This window comes from Osmerus eperlanus, chromosome 17 (genome assembly GCF_963692335.1).
Source record: "Osmerus eperlanus chromosome 17, fOsmEpe2.1, whole genome shotgun sequence".
Taxonomy (NCBI): domain Eukaryota; kingdom Metazoa; phylum Chordata; class Actinopteri; order Osmeriformes; family Osmeridae; genus Osmerus; species Osmerus eperlanus.
Window position 1 is genome coordinate 13866569 of NC_085034.1, and position 21043 is coordinate 13887611.

The 21043-nt window shown below is 41.3% G+C and overlaps 1 protein-coding gene across 3 annotated transcripts in view; it reads left to right on the forward strand.

Moving 5' to 3' along the window:
- Positions 1 to 21043, forward strand: part of sult4a1 (sulfotransferase family 4A, member 1) — a 191850-nt gene that overhangs the window by 154253 nt on the left and 16554 nt on the right. For all 3 annotated transcript variants that reach the window (XR_009932532.1, XM_062482881.1, XM_062482882.1), the window contains 2 exons: positions 7388 to 7514; positions 7722 to 7816. Coding sequence is in view for 2 of the 3 variants with exons in the window: in XM_062482881.1 (XP_062338865.1) it covers positions 7388 to 7514; positions 7722 to 7816 (222 nt within the window). In the remaining variant the exon portion in view is untranslated. The remainder of the gene's footprint in view (positions 1 to 7387; positions 7515 to 7721; positions 7817 to 21043) is intronic.

Genomic DNA, 21043 nt, shown 5'->3' on the forward strand with positions numbered 1-21043 from the left:
GTGTCGTCTGTCGTATGTTCCCGTCTAAAGCAGACAAAAGTGGATCTTTTTACACAGGCAACGACAATTTTCGAAAACAATCCCTGACCAGCCATGCTAGCAGACAGCACCTGGTTTGCGTGACAGTTAAGCGGATGGTTGACAATTCATCTTCCAGGCCGCTGACCATGCTGGTCAGGAATTTAAATGCAGATGCCCATCGTGTTATTGCACGACTTATAACAACGGCATATCACGTAAAGACGGGCCAGCCGTTCGCCTCGTTCCCCCGGGCTATTGAACTGCAGCAGAAGAATGGTGTCGACTTGGGTACTTTGTATCATACTGATGAAATGCAATGGAAGCTTTTATAAATTAACATTGAGGGACCAGAGGTTTCAGTTTCAGCCAGACAGTCGTGCAGAGATGGCTGTCAGCAGGGAAGAGAGAACGTCATGTTTGAGGTTAAAAGTCAATAGTTTTGCTGACTATTACCTTATTATTTCACTAGAAATGTGATTTCATTTTTGTTCTTTTTATATCCAGGATGTGTTTAATAAACACATCCATAACATGTTAACAGAATAACATAACTCATAAGTCTTTGGTTTTGTTGTAACAATGATAAATTACAACTTTTGGAGGGGGGGCCAGTAAAAATGGCCAGTAAGTTTCTGGCCCGTGGGGCCAGTCGCAAAAAATGTTAATGTTGAGCCCTGCTTAACCCCTTCTGTTGTCCTTGGGTTGCTTTCATCCATTTTCTAATTATTTCAGAAATTTGGGTTTCCTTCAACCAAAACATTTCAAACCAAAAAGAACAATGTGTATGGTACCGTACAATGCTCTTCACAAGTTAAATAAATGATAATTTCACTACTTTCATTGAATTTGGATGTTTCATTTACTTTTATAGCATTTTTCAAAAAGAATAAATAGGACATTGAAAGAAAGAAATGGTGAAAACCCCCACAAGACTCAAAAGGCACATCAAAAAAGCCACAAAAAAGCATAAAAAGACCAAAACGTAGAAAAAAGTTTAACAAATACATCCTCATGTGTTCTCCCTTTCCTAGGAACACAGAAAAAGAATGTCAGTGTAACTAAGTTTAGTGTCATTCATTCAGTCATGTGTTATCTATCTCCAGCCTTCTTTTTAAATTAAAAGCCTCTTATACTCTATATTGAGCCTCTTATACTCAGGGCCCTCACATTGTCTGCTCCAACCTGAAAACAAATAAAGAATATTGTCCCTTTGCAAGGCACACTTGGAGATAGTTGAAGGTGTCCATTTGACTACTGTGTTTCAAGGTTCTTTGCCTATACCTCGTGTCTTTGTCTTGTCCTTGAAGTGGAAGCCCTAGGCTCAGGGAGAGGAAGAAGTTCCTCTTCCTGCTGAGTCTAACACCAAAGCAATTTAATCAATTGAGTCATATTTGAAATGAGCACTTTAAGGACTTGTGTCTCATGTTCAGACCACCACCATTAGCAAGTCATTACAGACACTTCAATCACAGCCACACGTTCACACACTCTCACCATCTGTGTTTCAAGTGGTAAAAAAAACTGTGTACCCCCAAAATGATCTCTGAGCAGGCAGACATGTGTCTGTACAGTTTCCTGATCATCTAGGACCTCCACTTGAGAAAGTAAATGGCATATTTGATCAATATTCAGCAACCACATATGGCATACATACTGGCGTATGACTATTAGTTTCACTGTTACCTCTGTATGGCACAGTGGGACGACAGTGGGTGGTGGCAGCAACACCACTGTATTTCCTGTAACTGCAGAGAACAGTAATACATTTCATTCCTACAATATTCATAAATAATTGTTGAATGAACATGGTCACATATATTACTTGAAACATACATATGCCTGGGTTTCCGAGCTGCTGCCACCAGGGTCTGAAGAAATGCCCCCTTCCACCATGGGGCGACCCTGATAACTGGAGAGGGCCAGCTCCTCAACCGGAGTCATTTTTCTTCCTGTTGGCTGCAAGCAATTTCATTGTTCTATAGGCCCTTTGTATACCAATAGAGAATGTGAAGTTACGTCACTGTAGGTTAAAGATACGTCACGCCTTGTTGCATATTTGGGATCGCTGCCATCTTTGCAGGCTACACGCCCGTTCAACAATAGAAACTTAAAGTAACAATGCTTCCGTGAACAAAATGAACCCCCCCAACTAAGTCCCCTTCTGTCTGCCGCAGGCCAGGGCATGCTGAAAACCAAGAGCGCCGACCGTTGCGAATACAACATAAAAACTGGACTTGTTGGCCTTAAAATATGTGCAAGTATTGCCTACTGCTACTTACCGTTTTGAATTATGTTTTTATATTTCTTTTTTATTTGCTCCCACGATCGTTTGCCACTGCCAGGGTTGCAACTAAAATAATACAGTAACAACAGTTTAATGTTATGGAATGCACAAGTGTAATCATGGTCACATCTTGTGCCTGGGGCAGTGATATTAATAAGTCATGTAGCTTATGCATTTACAGCGTCTGCTATTTTCTGCCTGCTTGGCAGCAGCGACTTTGTTGATTTTTGCCTGTATTATATATAACCCCCTGGATTATTTTATGTGTGCACAAATATTAATAACCCTTAACATTTACTGTTAAACATATGTTCACCTTTAGTGATTCATATCTACATTCCTTACATGTTCTACAATTTGTATTAGCATCCTTTTTGTTATTATAAAACATCTATTATTTACTATTACAAGTAAATTAGCATTGTGTTTGGTCAAAAAACTTGTCAATCAAGGGCAATAGCAAAATTGGTTTTCTGTTGATTGGTAGGGCGGAAGTTACGCCCTGGTCTACTTTCACTGTACAGATGTTCCGTTTCTTTTCTCTCTTGCGACGCGACCGCTCACGGAGAAGTTGGCTTCTAAGCTCTCTTGGTGCGTCGACGTTAAAAACTTGTATAAGCTAGCTAAACCTAGCTTCTATGCTTGTGTGTGTTCCGGCCTCTATGGCAAGCGGTTAACGGACTGTTACCTCAGTGGAAGTTTCGAGAACTGTCAGTGGGTACCGTGTTCCTGCCTAGCCATTGTAGTTGTGACTGTGGCCGGTGTTTTAGTCGGTTTAGCCTAGAGCAGAAGATCTAATACACGCTGAGGACAACGCTGGACCCGTGTGACCTAGCACCTGAGGACCGCGCTGGATTGTTTGTTCCAGCCTGTGAAATCTAGCCTGGTCCTAACCAGACCCTCGCACATTTCATTTGTACAGAGGGTCTGGGATCGCTCCATTGACAAGCGTTAACTTCCTTGAAGGCGGGTACTCTGTTGAAGTTTAAAACTATTGGATCTGCCCAGAGCCACTTTGATCTGCCATAACCAATCGCTAGCGTTCGCCTTAGCCAACTCCTTCACCACGGAGCTAGCTGCCGTAACTGGAAAATCAAACTTTTACCAAACCCCGTGGGGAGGAGGGCCACAACATCATGACCACCAACAAAACTCAACAAGGATTGTTCTTGCTCCTGCTTTAACTTATGGATATTTGGCTGCGTTGCCACAACCGCAGAATAGCTTCGCTCGCATCTTTCTCCGCTGCCATTACTGAACTACAACTCAAACTAATGCATGACATCAACGTCATCGTTCTCAGCCACTCCCTCTGTTCGCTGATTGGACCTACAAAAAATTTGTTTCTGAAAACCGACTGATGCATTGAAATCCCAGACCTAGTGCAGAAGCCAAATCCAAATTGAGCGGAAGTACGTAGGAGGGCAGAGCCAGGTTATGCGAAATCCACCTGGCGAGGACAACGCTGGAAGTTTTGGGATAGCTTTGTTCCACGGAGTTGTGGTTTCGCGCCACTTTCTTTCCGCACCCGGAGCTTTTGTTTCGGGGCGCCATTACAGACAACCTTCGGGGTTGGTGAGTACACGCTCTTGGGGCGTGTAACAGTAGCCGCCATCGTACAGCAGCTTGGGCTACATCGACTCTTAACAGCAGGCCTGCACCATCAGAGACCTTTATTAGCACTCGGTACCGAGTACGGACATTTATTGATTGATAACATTGCCGGCTTTAGTAATGTTATTTGATGTGTTTGTTTATTGGGGGCCCGTATCTAATTGTGTTTCTTATACAGTTAGGTCCATAAGTATTTGGACATTGACACCATTTTCATCATTTTGGCTCTGTATACCACCACAATGGATTTGAAATGAAACAATCAAAATATGCTTTAAGTGCAGACTTTCAGCTTTAATTTCAGGGTATTTACATCCAAATCAGGTGAACGGTGTAGGAATTACAACACATTTTATATGTGGCCCCCCCCTTTTTAAGGGACCAAAAATAATTGGACAAACTAACATAATCATAAATCTAATTGTCACTTTTAATACTTGGTTGCAAATCCTTTGCAGTCAATGACAGCCTGAAGTCTGGAACCCATAGACATCACCAGACGCTGGGTTTCGTCCCTGGTGATGCTCTGCCAGGCCTCTACTGCAACTGTCTTCAGTTCCTGCTTGTTCTTGGGGCATTTCCCCTTCAGTTTTGTCTTTAGCAAGTGAAATGCATGCTCAATTGGATTTAGGTCAGGTGATTAACTTGGCCATTGCAGAAAATTCCACTTCTTTGCCTTAAAAAACTCTTTGGTTGCTTTCGCAGTATGCTTCGGGTCATTGTCCATCTGCACTGTGAAGCGCCGTCCTATGAGTTCTGAAGCATTTGGCTGAATCTGAGCAGATAATATTGCCAGAAACACTTCAGAATTCATCCTACTGCTTTTGTCAGCAGTCACATCATCGATAAATACAAGGGAACCAGTTCCATTGGCAGCCATACATGCCCACGCCATAACACTACCTCCACCATGCTTCACTGATGAGGTGGCATGCTTTGGATCATGAGCAGTTCTTTCCCTTCTCCATACTCTTCTCTTCCCATCATTCAGGTACAAGTTGATCTTGGTCTCATCTGTCCATAGGATGTTGTTTCAGAACTGTACAGGGTCTTTTAGATGTTTTTTGGCAAACTCTAATCTGGTCTTCCTGTTTTTGAGACTCACCAATGGTTTACATCTTGTGGTGAACCCTCTGTATTTACTCTGGTGAAGTCTTCTCTTAATTGTTGACTTTGCCACAGATACGCCTACCTCCTGGAGAGTGTTCTTGATCTGGCCAACTGTTGTGAAGGGGTTTTTCTTCACCAGGGAAAGAATTCTTCTGTCATCCACCACAGTTGTTTTCCGTGGTCTTCCGGGTCTTTTGATGTTGCTGAGCTCACCAGTGCGTTCTTTCTTTTTAAGAATGTACCAAACAGTTGATTTGGCCACACCTAATGTTTTTGCTATCTCTCTGATAGGTTTGTTTTGATTTTTCAGCCTAACGATGGCTTGCTTCACTGATGGTGACAGCTCTTTGGACTTCATATTGAGAGTTGACAGCAACAGATTCCAAACACAAATACCATACTTGAAATGAACTCTAGACCTTTTATCTGCTCCTTGTCAATGAAATAACGAACTCCCATGAGGGAATAACATACACCTGGCCATGGAACAGCTGAGCAGCCAATTGTCCAATTACTTTTGGTCCCTTAAAAAGGGGGGGGCCACATATAAAATGTATTGTAATTCCTACACCGTTCACCTGATTTGGATGTAAATACCCTGAAATTAAAGCTGAAAGTCTGCACTTAAAGCACATCTTGATTGTTTCATTTCAAATCCATTGTTTCATTTCAAATCCATTGTGGTGATATACAGAGCCAAAATGATGAAAATTGTGTCAATGTCCAAATATTTATGGACCTAACTGTATACTTGTGTAATAATTGGACCAATACGCTGTTCCTATTGGTCCAGAAGACGTTCTCAAAAGTTAATAAATCCGTTTATATACCTCCTGAAAGTTCGCAGAGGTAAATAAACGTTTTTACGGTCCTAGCAACAAGTGGTTGCCTTGGAGATGTAGCCATTGACCTTAACAACGTGGCATCTGCTCGGCAACAAAGTGGCCTAAATTGCCCAAAAAAAAACTAAAACAACCAAATATGGTTTTTGCACATGTCCGCAAACGCCCCAAAATCGCTTCCCGTTTTAAAGAAGTATCTGAAGCAGACAGAAGACGAATTGATGTTGTTGATATGTTGCCTTGGAGATGTAGTGACGTCACCAGTGCAGCTGATTGCTCTGACAACATGGCATCTGCTCCAGATTCGACCTGTTTGATTTGTGATCTTCCCACGTATTGTTGTAGTATATAAGAAACCAAATGTTTACTCCTCGACAGGTCAGCAAACGCTTTGTCGCCTCGATTTGTTAAAACGATTTTTTTGTAAACCTCGACCTACGGTCTCGGTTAACAAACGTTTTAACAAATCTCGGTTTACAAAGGCGTTTGCAGACCTGCCGAGGAGTAAACATTTGCAGTTTATTACTGTGTAATGATGTTCATGTGATAACCTACTGTTTGTGATTAATAGCACTTATGGATGGTTATTGTTCTTTTTGTATTTGATACTAGAAAAGTATTCATATCTTTAATCATCTTACATTTACAAATATGCATTTAGCAGACGCTTTTATCCAAAGCGACTTCCAAGAGAGAGCTTTACAAAAGAGCATAGGTCACTGATCATAACAACGAGATAGCCCCAAACATTGCGAGCAGCCAAAACATGAAGCATACATTGTGGAAAACCAAATAAGTGCAAAAGGGAAGAACCATAAGAGCATGCAGTTAAACAAGTTACACATCTTGTGACTATTGACCTTGGTTAATAGTTTTATGACCCACCAAATCATTAAATGGGTCATCCTTTTAAATTTAATCCTATTGTTTCTTTGTTCCTATTTAGAGTTAAGCTTGCACCATCTTCTCTCATAGGTATATTCGATTGAAGTAGCGTGTCACGCACTCTACACATATTTTAGACATTATACATACTTACACGGTAGTTACACACTCATACTGGGGTTTATTAGCCTAGTCTACTTAGTTTAGAGTGTATGTAAACTAACTTGGGCGCTGTTCATAAGCGGTAAAGCGGAACAGGCGTTACATATGTCTGTATTCCTGATATGTTTGTATTACAATATTTCACGCAGGAGAAGTAGACAAAGTTTGTAAGATTATTGTCTACTCCTCCTGCGTGAAATATGCGGCTCTTGTTTTGTCCATGTTTGCGATTGGACTTTCGGTGCAAACACCGCCCTTTATGTGAACGCGCACGTCTCTAGATTGGAAAGATCTGGGTTGAGTTATAGAGTTGATAACCGCCGTCGTGATACCGCTTATCGTGATTGCGATTGTTAGGCTTTGTGTACCCGGGTAACTGAAAGTAATCCAGAGCATGTTGATCTTGATTCGTAGTACAGGCCTCTTTTTGCGGTTCTATTAATCCACCTTCTTCGGGGTTGATCTATAGGTGATCTATATGGCCAGGAACCCAAAGGACCTGGTGGTGTCCTACTACCAGTTCCACCGTTCCCTCAGGACCATGAGCTACCGCGGAACCTTCCAGGAGTTCTGCCGCCGCTTCATGAATGACAAACGTGAGTGTCAAGTATCACTGATGGCTTTGGGAAGAGGGGGGTTTCCTCCAGACCACCCCATTAATGGAGAGACCTGGGGTGAATGACTATGGGCCCAGGGGTAAGGAGTGGGGGGGAAGATGGGTTGTTGAAAAGCAGAAAGACTGTCTGAATAAATGCATTGTTTTATAAGTAAACTCTCTGTCTCTTCTTTTGTCTCTCTCTCAGTGGGATATGGCTCCTGGTTTGAGCATGTGCAGGAGTTCTGGGAGCATCGCATAGGCTCCAACATCCTCTTCCTAAAATATGAAGACATGTACAAGGTGAGATGAAAGCATCAGTATAAAAACTATGATAAACCACATGATAGTAGATACATACATTTTAATCAAATTTTAACCCAAGGTTATAATATTTTGGTGTTTTTCATAGACTTTTTATTGGGTGTGCTCAAGCCTTCGGTGAGCACAACCATGGATCTCTCTCATTGGAAGTGCTTTGCCTTCGGCAAGGGCACAACCTTTGTTCTCTCACATATATATTATTGGGTGTGCTTTGCCTTCGACAAGGGCACAACCTTTGTTCTCTCACATATATATTATTATTCTTTTTGCCCCCCTAAAACTCAGTCAATATTTGGCCTACATAGACAACCTAGGTGTCAAAAGTTTCGTCTTGGTAGCGATTGAGTTGCTTCTATTGGGATTTACGTTCCGTTGCATGGTTTAGGCCAGGGGTCGGCAACCCAAAATGTTGAAAGAGCCATATTGGACCAAAAAAACAAAAAACAAATCTGTCTGGAGCCGCAAAAAATTAAAATCCTTATATATGCCTTATAATGAAGGCAACACATGCTGTAAGTGTCTATAGACCAATTATTTGTTTGTAAACATTCGGGATGCGTGCGCAATGTGGCTGCAGAAAACCGGGAAAGGATACCCTTTATAATGGTTAGAGAAGTACACGGATTATACAAATAGTACGATTTAAAAAGACCAAAAAGGTCGAGAAGGACAGCCTTAAGAGAAAAGTCGATTCCCCATTGATCTGTCACATCAGAATTTTGATTTGGGTTACGAAAGTCTTGAAATTTGAGTGAGAATGTCGCCCGGTAGACCGCATCTTATGCGGCAGCCATGTCTTCACGTCACAAAGTTCATAATTTTACAGTTTTACAGTCAATTATACACCTTAAAAGTAAAAAAGGCTGTCCTTCTCGTAGACTTTTGATTTAAGTAAGGGGAGTGCCAAACATGACTTGACTTCCTAAACAGCTGTGTAGATGTTTTTGTAGTGTGTCTCACGTAGGCTACAGCGTTGCAGTGAGCAACACTGGTTTGAAACCACAGGTAATGATAATTTCACCAACAAATCGTTTACTTGTAATGTCATAATAAATCCTACAACGAAAATGTATTTGTGAGGAATGTTTATTTTAATGATTGAAAACAGATGCATCATAGACCACTGTAGTATGTGTTGCCCGGGTAACAGAGGCTAATGTCATGCTAATGCCTCAGTGAAATAGTAGACTACCGTTTCCGAAAGTAGATGTGGGCCTACTTCCTTAATAATATCAGCTAATATTGTACATTACATTTTACAATTGTGTTTCACATCACAAAGTAAAATAAGTAAATAGTTATCACCCTGGCCTCTTTGCTTGTGGCGTTTCTGCAGCTGCCTTGCAGTAAAGCTATAGTTAGCCTAGCTATCCCCCAAGTTAACAGATGCGAAACGAATGTTTTGCTACAGGTAGTCACGCGTGTTTTTGTGACGTTAGTAACGTCAGTGACTGTGACTAGCAAATTAACCACCGTTAGCTTCACTTTTCGCCACAAAAACGTAACTTGAGCCTAAACCATGCAACGGAACGTAAATCCCAATAGAAGCAACTCAATCGCTACCAAGACGAAACTTTTGACACCTAGGTTGTCTATGTAGGCCAAATATTGACTGAGTTTTAGGGGGGCAAAAAGAATAATAATATATATGTGAGAGAACAAAGGTTGTGCTCTCGCCGAAGGCTTGAGCACACCCAATGATGGTATTCAATGACACAAATCTGTGTTCTAGAAAGAGTGGTCTGGAGTCGCAGAGGTCCCATAATATCAGCTTTAATGCAGCAGTTGGAAATCAACTAATACAGAGCTCTGGGGTTGTCTACGTTTCCCTACCCGCAACAGAGTTTGGGCTGGTTCACGAAGTCCAACTCGCTATCTTTCCCTGCCCCAGCATATATATATACAATGCAGTTGAAACACAAGTATCAAAAAAGGGTTCAGCTTGTTCTCTCGTGCATCAGGGAGTTGTTCTTGCCTACGCGTCCCACCTGCTCGGGTGCCGTCTCCACCCAGTTTCAAGGTTGTTTCTGAAAATGAAGAGATAGAGACACAAAGAACAGCCTGCTTCCCACACTCAGTGTGAGACCCTATGTTTAAGCCTGAGCACACTTCTAAGTTTCATAAGACATAATGCATAACTTTAATAAGCACAATATATGCTTTAATTTCTAAAAATAAAATTCCATCAAAACTTATGTCCAGTTTTCCAGGTTAGGATTTCCAGCAACAATATTGTGGGGGGGGGGGGGGACATGAACTGTAACAAAGTGAACATCAACAGATTGTAAAAAGTTTTTTTTTACATTTAGTCATTTAGCAGACGCTCTTATCCAGAGCGACTTACAGTAAGTACAGGGACATTCTCCCCAAGGCAAGTAGGGTGAAGTGCCTTGCCCAAGGACACAATGTCATTCGGCACAGCCGGGAATCGAACCAACAACCTTCTGATTAATAGTCCGACTCCCTAACCGCTCAGCCATCTGACCCCCCTTTTTGGGGGGGGAGGATAAAATCGTAACACTACCAACATAGAGAAGTCAAGTTTATTCATAAAGCACATTTAAAAACAACTTATGTTGACCAAAGTGCTGTAAAGGCAAAACTAGACATATTTATAGGACATGACTAACATTTTTTTTTTTGTCATAAGAAAAAAAACGATAATGACATGTTGGTTTGTTGGCTTTTGCTGGTCCGTTCTTTGGTTGGTCCTTTGTCATGGCTGTGTGGACTTGCTGGTTTGTGGTTATAGCGTGACAAGGAGTCTATTAGGGCCCCCTGTCTCATATCATGTAAATGTAAAATGACTAAATGTAAATATCACCAAGATGTCATTAGAAAATACACCAGAGTTAGGTCTGTCAGTGCCGCACAGGCCCACTTGATCAGACAACGTGGAGGGTTGGAGGCGTACTATCCATATGATGACAAGTGCTGGTTGGTCTGTCAGTGCCGCACAGGCCCATTTGATCAGACAACGTGAAATGGAGGGTTAGAGGGGTACTATCCATATGATGACAAGTGCTGGTTGGTTGTCGTTTGGTGGTGAGATGCCATGGCGTGACATATTGCTGCTGTGCCCATGAGACTTTGTTGGTTTCAAAGGCTGTTGAGTGGCTGGTGGATTTTGTGGCATGACACCTTGGCTTAATAGGGAGTCACCCTCTATTAGGGCCCCTTGTCTCATATCACCAAGATGTCATTCGAAAATACACCAGAGTTAGGTCTGTCAGTGCCGCACAGGCCCACTTGATCAGACAACGTGAAATGGAGGGTTGGAGGCGTACTATCCATATGATGACAAGTGCTGGTTGGTTGGCAGGAGTCACCCTCTATTAGGGCCCCCTGTCTCATATCACCAAGATGTCATTAGAAAATACACCAGAGTTAGGTCTGTCAGTGCCGCACAGGCCCACTTGATCAGACAACGTGAAATGGAGGGATGGAGGCGTACTATCCATATGATGACAAGTGCTGGTTGGTTGTCGTTTGGTGGTGAGTTGCTTTGTCGTTATTCACACGTTCGCTCATCTAACGTTTGTCGCGCATAGCAAAACGCTACTCTGTCGTTATTCACACGCCAGTGACACGTTGTCACACGCTAATAGTTTTCAGAGGTGTCTTACTTGGTCGCTGTTACACGCTCCTCATGCGTAAGTCCCTCACTAGTTATGCGTCAGTCCCACCCTAGTCATGGGTTAGTCACACGCCAGATGTGTCCACCTCGCCCTAGAACGCTCGAAATTGAACGATTAGAACGTTGACCAGAACGTTATGGTGTGACGGGGCCTTTAGGTTTCGATACATTTTGCGAACAAAATCTGGGTACATTTGTGGGGCCTTTACAGTAAATGCAATCCCCCCAGTTTGCTTCTCACGTGTAAACTCCGGAACATCATCTTGTTCATTCTCATGAAGTGGTTCTGCTTGTTTTCGTTCTTCTATACATTCCAATTTATCCAACTCAGCTTCCGGGGCGAAGGTGTTCTAAGCATCTTCCACAGGGCCATTCTGCATGTAGTCATTTAACCCTTGTGTTCTCCTCGGGTCGTTCTGACCCATCAGTCATTGTGACCCACCGTCGTATTGCGACAACTTTACCGCATACAAAAACAAAGTGAAGCATTTTCTTTTAACCGTCGGGCTGTCTCAGACCCCCCACATTGCGAAGGTTAAAAGAAAAGTATTTTTATTTGTTTTTGTATTGGGTAAAATTGGGTAAACACAATGATGGTTCGTTATGAACCTTTGGGTCATGTGACCCGAAGGCAGCACGAGGGTTAAGACTTGTTCCACTATCTTACGGTGTTGTTCAAACTTCTGTTGGTTTATTTGAACAATTGCAGTCACTGCGCATATCTCATGTGTTCCTGGTAATCTCACATGGGCATGTTTGTAAAACTCCTGGTGTGTGGGGAACATTTCCATTTTCAGCGATGACTCTGACCGATGGGGGAGGTAGAGTTTGAGCAATCTTCCGTAGAAGTTCTCAGGGTCCTTCTTTTCTGAAAAGCGAGCATATCTGATGATCGCAGGCTTCCCTCTGGTGCGTTTCTGGATCATTCCCATGTTGTTTAATAGGCTGACACACTTGCCATCTTCTGTTTCCTTGCCGTAGACCAGGGGTCACTAATTGATACGCAGATTTTCTATACATGTGTGAGGTTGTCTCTTGCTGTGGTCAAGAAGTCACGGAGCAGGCCTTGGACAATACACATATACAGTTAGGTCCATAAATATTTGGACATTGACACAATTTTCATCATTTTGGCTCTGTATACCACCACAATGGATTTGAAATGAAACAATCAAGATGTGCTTTAAGTGCAGACTTTCAGCTTTAATTTCAGGGTATTTACATCCAAATCAGGTGAACGGTGTAGGAATTACAACACATTTTATATGTGGCCCCCCCCTTTTTAAGGGACCAAAAGTAATTGGACAATTGGCTGCTCAGCTGTTCCATGGCCAGGTGTATGTTATTCCCTCATGGGAGTTCGTTATTTCATTGACAAGGAGCAGATAAAAGGTCTAGAGTTCATTTCAAGTATGGTATTTGTGTTTGGAATCTGTTGCTGTCAACTCTCAATATGAAGTCCAAAGAGCTGTCACCATCAGTGAAGCAAGCCATCGTTAGGCTGAAAAATCAAAACAAACCTATCAAAGAGATAGCAAAAACATTAGGTGTGGCCAAGTCAACTGTTTCAGGTACATTCTTAAAAAGACTATATTTGTACAGTCCAGCCATATATAAAGGACTTCTGAGAGACATGTTTTCTCACTCATGCCAACCACTCTGCCTGTCGTGGTGACGTGATCCGAGCAGGTCGACTTAATAAACAAAGTCAACTCTTTTCATTGTGGTGCTTTCCTTGGCCCATCCTCTGACAGAAAATCATCTAACAGTTGGCGTCACGGAACAGTATCTTCAGCTAGAACCCAGGTGAGCAGACTGTGATTATCATCATTAAATGATTGTGTTAACTTCTGCTTACCTGTGGGTACTGGTTGCTGGGGTAACGAACCTGGGTAAATTTTAAAGGGGGAAATTATGATTTCTGTACAGGAGAAGGCAAGAGGCACGACTTTGAGCTAGTCGAATGAATTAATAGAAAATTGGAAAACTATATCTTATTTCACTTAATGACTGATAATTGATTGTAATAGGAGAAGGCCTAACAGTTGCTTGGGGAACGGAAAACCGCGGAAACAGATACAGGACACAGACCGTGAGCAAGGGCTAGCCCGCTTGGCTTCTGATTGGTTAAATAGTTTTGTATCTGCGCAGGTCATATGATGCGGTGAAAGGCCGTTGTGTTAAATGATGTGTCATGGTAAGACGTATGGACCGTAAAATCCTCTGACAAAACTTGGTTAGAAGGTCAGTAATTTAAGGGCAGGATTCCCGGTACTGTAAAGTCCGTTAACAAGTCTTGTTGCTGGTGAAACGATATAAAAACTTAGGTTGATGGTTGTAGATACGCACGTGATTAGTAAAACGTTGAAAGACACGTTAAATTGAAGTGTAAGACTCGAGCAATGTTTCCCAAGGACTAAGAACGTATTATGATAAATTACAGTCATTCAAGTGCCAAATTTCTGAGTATAAGAATATCTGCTTAAAAGATAATTACATATTAGATATAAATAAATAATTTAAAGTGAGATAAAAGACTTGACTCTGGATATAAGTATACTAACCTTGTTTTATAAAAGTGCATGTAAACATGGGGTGCCAATCCAGTAAGACAAATATGCCACTGGTAGTTAAATTTAAGACTGAAAAAGATCTACCACGGAAAGAGCGTAAGGCTATGTCAAAAATGTTAAAGACCAATCCACATTTGAAACAAGTTCCGAATAAGAGTTTAGCAGAAATGTCCCCGAGAGAATGGATGCTCACTAAAGTCGGATTATTTTACGTGGAACCCTATTTAACTAATCTATATGAATGGACAGACGGACAAATACCGCTTGAGGGCACATTTGATAGACACCAGTTGCAGATTGCGCGAAAATATCTTATCGATAATCTAGCTGTCAGCAATTCGGATTGGGATACGGATTACATGCGAGAGGTATTTATTGCCTGGGAACTGATGAGTGAACAGTGGCCAGCAAATATTGCTAGAAAAGAAAGAAAAAATAAAAAGAAGCTAAACAGGTTCACAAACTTTGCAATGGAGCAGAATAGTTCTCAAACTGAGATGTCTACTGGTTCTCTGTTGACAGACAAGAATTCCACAGGCACTCTTAACTCTCTGTACCCTCAGATACCAAGTTTCGACGGCCCCCCCGCTTATGACGAGGAGATGTATAACGACATTTATGACTGGCTATTTTTAGATTCCGGCTCTGTCGGACAGTCTAAAACACAGACCCCCCGAGCTACTGCTACATATGTTTTCCCTAGAGGTATACTAGGACAAACAGTTGAGAAGTGGCGAGGTCAATGTATTAACATGTGGCTTGATAACTGAAAAAAGGCTTTTGATACTGCAGATAGGAAATTTAAAGGAGACACGAAACGGATAAATGCTGAACAATTAAGATATACCAAAGAGAGTTTGCAGGCGGAATTCAAAAAGATATTTCATCTTTTGAGACGGTAAGAATATTGACGTTTATTGTGATCGGTTTACAGAGGTATTGATGGACACTTTTGTTGGAGCCGTAGAAGCATAACGTTAAATTAGATCCTAGGTCCCCAGTTTCCCCTAGAGATGTTAATGGAGTGTTGACGTGCATCTCAGAGAATGGTTTGCGGAAATGTCAACATGAGATTTTGGACTTGCTACAGCTCAGAACCGGGGAACATCAACCTAGTGGACGAGGTGCATTTATGGGCCCATTATTGACTCTTGGAGATAAGATTTTAGACCGCCCTTTATCTTTATCTGAAATTTCTCGCATTGCGCAAGACGCCCCAAAGCCATTTATACATCCAAAAGCATTCATAAATTGGTACACAGCTGTTTTGATGCATTCAGGTTTAAGTGGAAAAGATTCCCGATACATTCTAACTACGTTAATGCCAAACGTGAAGTTGGAGACATTGATAGAAGCCTGTCCAACTTTATCTGTTTAAATTGACAGCCCTGAATATGATGACAGTGCCCATCCATGGTTGACGCATGCGCATAAACAAGCCCACATTGCGGAAGTGTCTGAATTCTTACAGAAACACGCATTCCAAGAACGTGATGTGACTCAGGTACTAAATTGTAAACGTAAATCTGATGAGACTGTTTCTGGATATGCCAATCGCTTTCAAAAAACGTGGAAAGATGACGCTAAATTAGACATTAACGACTCTGAAGATACTTTCTTTGTTAGCATGTTTTTAAATGGATTGGATCCTAGATCGGCCTATACACTCAAATTGTCTGCACCAGATTTGTTTTCATTGAGTCCAGTGAGATTGATGAGAAAAATAAGGGAACTTGAGGCAGTCGGATTGTTTAACGTTCAATCGTCACGATTTCAGGCAGTGCAATTAGACCTACCCCTGACTAACAATACTGAAGCAGTATATCAAAATTCTGAGGATCAAAGGAATGTGCATTTTAACATGAACAATTCCACCCCAAATAGAGGTCGTTCCAACTTCAATAGGAATGGACAAAGACCATTTAGAGGAAATAAAGGCACATGTCGCTACTGTCGCAGACCAGGTCATTGGTTCAGAGATTGTCTCTTAAGAATGCAGGATGAAGAGAGAGGTGTTCATGATCGAGAAGTACCTCGCCCCTCCCAATCATGGAATGCTACTCCCCAGAGGCCAACTAGGGCACCACAGGCCACACAGCACACAGACACCCCAGCCAATTTGATGTGGGATAAGTGACGCTGTATATCGATGGATCTGGACAATGTTAAATGTATCATTAATGCCTCACAATTTCATATTTCAGATAAACCCTCTGAAATACCACAATTGAGTTTGAGTATTGCAGGAAAAAGAATTCCCTTTTGGTTGATACTGGAGCCACCATTTCCTGCTTAAGGAAAACAGATATTGATTGTCCCCTGAGTAAAAATACTGTCCAGTCCGTCGGCATCAGTGGTAAGCCTCAGATAGACCCTATGTCACTTCCATTACAGATTGATTTTGATGATTATAAATTACAACATTCTTTCATTGTTAGCGCAACTTCTCCAATGGCATTATTGGGAAGAGACTTATTGAGTAAATTGAATGCAACCATCTTATGTTCGCAGGATGGGATCGAGGTCCACATACCCCCGAATAATGCTTATCAGCTTTTCTCTGGTTGTGTTGAGACATACCATATAGCTAAGTCTATTTTAGAAGACGTTGAGTTTGTGAAAACTTTATCTACCATTAGTGGTATTAATAAATTGGCCTCTTGTAATGTTGCTGCAGCTGCTAGGATTGTTAATCTGAAATCAGTTGACGTTCCTTTTTCAGATAAACTTATAGATCCAGACACCTTACAGGAAGTGCCAAGGAACATATTTATCTCACCACATGGGATTCTGTTATTATGGAAGACTACTTCTGATAACATTGAGACCTTTGTGTGTGCAGTAAGGAATGATTTTTCGGATGTCCCGCATTTGGTTGATTCTTTTAATCATTATTTATTGAAGTCCCCTGATCATGAGGAGACTCATAAAAGTTGTGTCATCTGGACGTATGGCTTAGAACCTACTCACTTTTTTATTAAAGACGTACAAACTGATGTGAAACCACAGATTTGTAATGATGGTAATATTAAGATATCATTATGTGCACCATCTGTGTTGCGTGAGGTGCCTTCTACTCTATGGGCACTACATGCAAACCATGTGGGATTATTGGATGTACCACCTTATGAAGCTAAGGTTAACATGAGTAAATATCCGGTTTACATTAAACAATATCCTTTATCCAAAGAAAAAGAAGAGGGGATTAAACCTGTTATTGACAGTTTATTACAGCAAGGCGTTATATGTAAAGCCCAGTCCCCAAATAACACTCCTATTAATCCCATATTGAAACCAGGTACTAACAAGTATCGCTTTACACAAGATTTAAGGAAGATTAATGAAGCAGTCATACCTATTTCACCTATAGTACCTGACATTAATTCAATACTAACAGCATTACCAGCTGACTCTCAATGGTACACAGTGGTCGATCTCTCATCTGCATATTTCTCAATCCCTATTCATAAAAACACTCAACCGTTATTTGCATTCACATTTCAACAACAACAATATATTTGGACACGCCTTCCGATGGGTTATGTTGATTCAGCAGCTGTCTATAGTGCAATGGTTAATAGGCATCTGGCACAATTATCACTCCCATGTAACTCGACCTTATTGCAATATGTGGACGACATTCTGGTGGCGGCCAGAAATGAGACAGAATGTGTCTCAGATTCGATAGCCCTGCTCAAACATTTGGCAGCAGGTGGACACCGGGCCTCACTTGCTAAACTTCAATTCTGTCAAGAATCGGTGAACTATCTGGGATATATTTTAAAGGATGGCTGTCGATCTCTGTCACAGGAAAGAGTGAACAGCATTAAAGACATTGTACGACCAAGGAAGAAAAGTGAGATGTTGTCTTTCCTAGGATTGGTGAACTATTGCAGAAATTGGATTGCTGAATACGCAGTTCATGATGCAGAACTACGCAAAACCACCCTCAAAGACTCTCCAGAGGTCATTCAGTGGAATGAGGAAATGAAACATGCTTTTCGTCACATCAAATATCTTTTGTGTACTGCACCTGCACTGAGATTACCCGACTACAAACTGACTTTTCACTTATACGTTGCAGATAATGGTGAAGTAGTTTCAGCCGTTCTGGGACAGGAACATGGAAATGGAGTTAGGCCAGTAGCCTATTACGGTAAAATGTTGCCATTAATAGTTAAAGGCATGGTTCCCTGTTTAAGAGCTGTTGCATCCGCTGCTTTAATGGTAGAAAAGGCACAAACTATAGTTCTTGGACATCCCATGGTATTACACACTTCACATACCGTGAACATTATCTTAGTGAATATTACTACACAACATATGACAAGCCAAAGACGTAGCAATTACGAACACATTTTGACAGGAACTCAAAATTTGACTATTTCCACGGCCACACACACACTAATACAGCTGTGCATTTAAAAGCTTTATTGCATGGAACAGAGTTAGATGATGTAGTTCCTCATGATTGCATGGATATCATCAATTTGTCATCCAGTGTAAGGACAGACTTACAACAAACAGCTTTGGAACATAGTGATTTTACTTTATTTTGTGATGGTTCATCAATGCGCCCAGATGATAAAACTATTCTTTCAGGATATTCCATAGTGGATAATTTTGGAAATTGTATCGAAGCACATCTATGTGCTTCGATACAATTACCAGGTACCTGTGTACCTGTGTCTTCTGCACAAGCTGCCGAAATAGTAGCGTTAACTAGATCTTGTATATACGCCAAAGATAAATCAGTTACCATATATACAAATTCCAAATATGCATTTTCAGTGGCACATGATTTCAGTAAGATTTGGGAGAATAGAGGCTTTGTAACTACTGCAGGTAGGCCCATACAGCACGCAGATTTAGTAAGAGGATTATTAGATGCTATGATGTTACCAACTAACATTGCTATAGTAAAATGTGCGGGTCATTCAAAGGCAGATTCTGATATTGCAAAAGGTAATAACTTGGCCGACAAACATGCAAAGGAAGCAGCGTTAAATGCGTCCTTCCCACCGTGGATGAATCACTCTTTCGTGAATATTCAAATTTCAGAGCCTCCGTTTACTGTTGATGACTTGATATCTTTTCAGAATCAGGCAATGCAATCTGAAGTTCAACTTTAGGAGAAGAAAGGATGCGTGAAGCGCGATGATGGTTTGTGGAAAAATGTGGATGACAGAATAGCATTACCAAAAATAGCGTATGAATCCTTAATATCCTATGTACATGGCGTTACTCATGTAGGGTATAAAAGCATCATGCACTATATTTCACAATTGTTCTTCACAATTGGATTGGAACAACAAGTTAGAGATTTTGTTAAGAGATGCTTAATCTGCGCTCGTTGTAATCCACATGTCAATCCAGCTAAGAGATCATTTGTCAAAACCTGAAGGTCCTTTCCAACAATTACAGATAGATTTCACTCACATGCCCAAGTGCAGAGGATTTTCGTATCTTCTAGTGATAGTGGATCGATTTTCAAAATGGCCAGAAGCCTTCGCAACAAGGAAAGAAAACGCTCAAACAGTAGTCAAGTGTTTGATGGAACATGTTATTCCTCGCTTTGGGATACCAAATGGAATAGATTCTGACAATGGCACTCCTTTTACTTCTAGAGTAACCAAACAATTGGCAGCTGCACTGGGGATTAATTGGACATTTCATATTCCTTATAACCCTCAAAGCTCAGCACAAGTGGAAAGAACGAATAGGACCATTAAAGAAAAATTGGTGAAACTACATCAGACTAAACAGACGACTTGGATAGACGCCCTTCCACAGGTGCTTCTATCAATCAGAGCTATGGCTAATTCAGGTACAGGATTGGCCCCCCATGAAGTTTTAATGGCTAGACCTTTTCCTTTAGGTGTGCTGATGGACAAGACACCAGCGAATGATTTAACCTTGTTGCAGGAGACTCAACAAAATTATGTGAAGCAGTTATGGTCTTTTGTGTCTGACAATAATCAACATGTAACAAATTCTCTTCCTGCTCCAGGTGAGCAGAGTATTCATAGTTTTAAGCCAGGTGATTATGTTTTAGTACGCAGTTTAAAAACATTGGCACAGCAAGATCAGCCAAGGTTTGGACCTCCAACTCAGGTTCTTTTGGCAACCAGAACAGCTGTTAAGGTTAAAGGTCAACCACAATGGATCCATGCGTCACGACTACGACAAGCACCTCCTATAGCAGATGCGATATAGGACTTATGGAATAATGCAGACTGAACATCAAAGGATGGGTAATATTTCTCACCTCAGCATAAATATTTCATTATCTTGAGTGTGGATATGGTGTTGTTTTTCTCTTTCTGTTTCATGATATATAGAAGTGGAGATATTGGCGGTAATACCGAGCAGTGAGCACCACAAAACCAGAAAAAAGGATGGGGGATACTACACAGAGAATTCGGATCAAGTTCGTGGTCGTGCGGAGCATCATCTTCATACTAGCGTTGATCACGTTCAATTATGCGGTCATGCTCGAACACCCAACTAATTCGGATGATGATTCATGGGATGATACCAAGGCAGGGATAGTGGTTCAAAAAGAATTAACTGAACATTCTAACTCTGATCAGCACGTTCATACACATGTACGTCGTAACGTTCCAACACCTACAAGTATTCTGGGAGTGGAAGTACAGAATCATATTCCTATGAATGAATCAGATATGATTTGTTTAATTTATCCATTGATGACAACAGGAAGAAAACCATTCTATGTTCAGAAAGTGGAATATCTTATCATGACGGAAACAGCGCTAGCAATCAAGGCAGAAAACGAATCACTTGACGGTGAAGAAGTGTTAATACTAAGTCAAGCACTTATGTTTACCGAGCCCAGCACAGTTACTGTTGAGTACTGTAATGCATTCTGGAAGAAGCTCACTCCTAAGTTTCTAGTTCAGAGAGATTTGGATGCTTATGATAATATTCAACCGATAGTTATTAAAGCTACACGAATGAAGGCACCTCTAACTT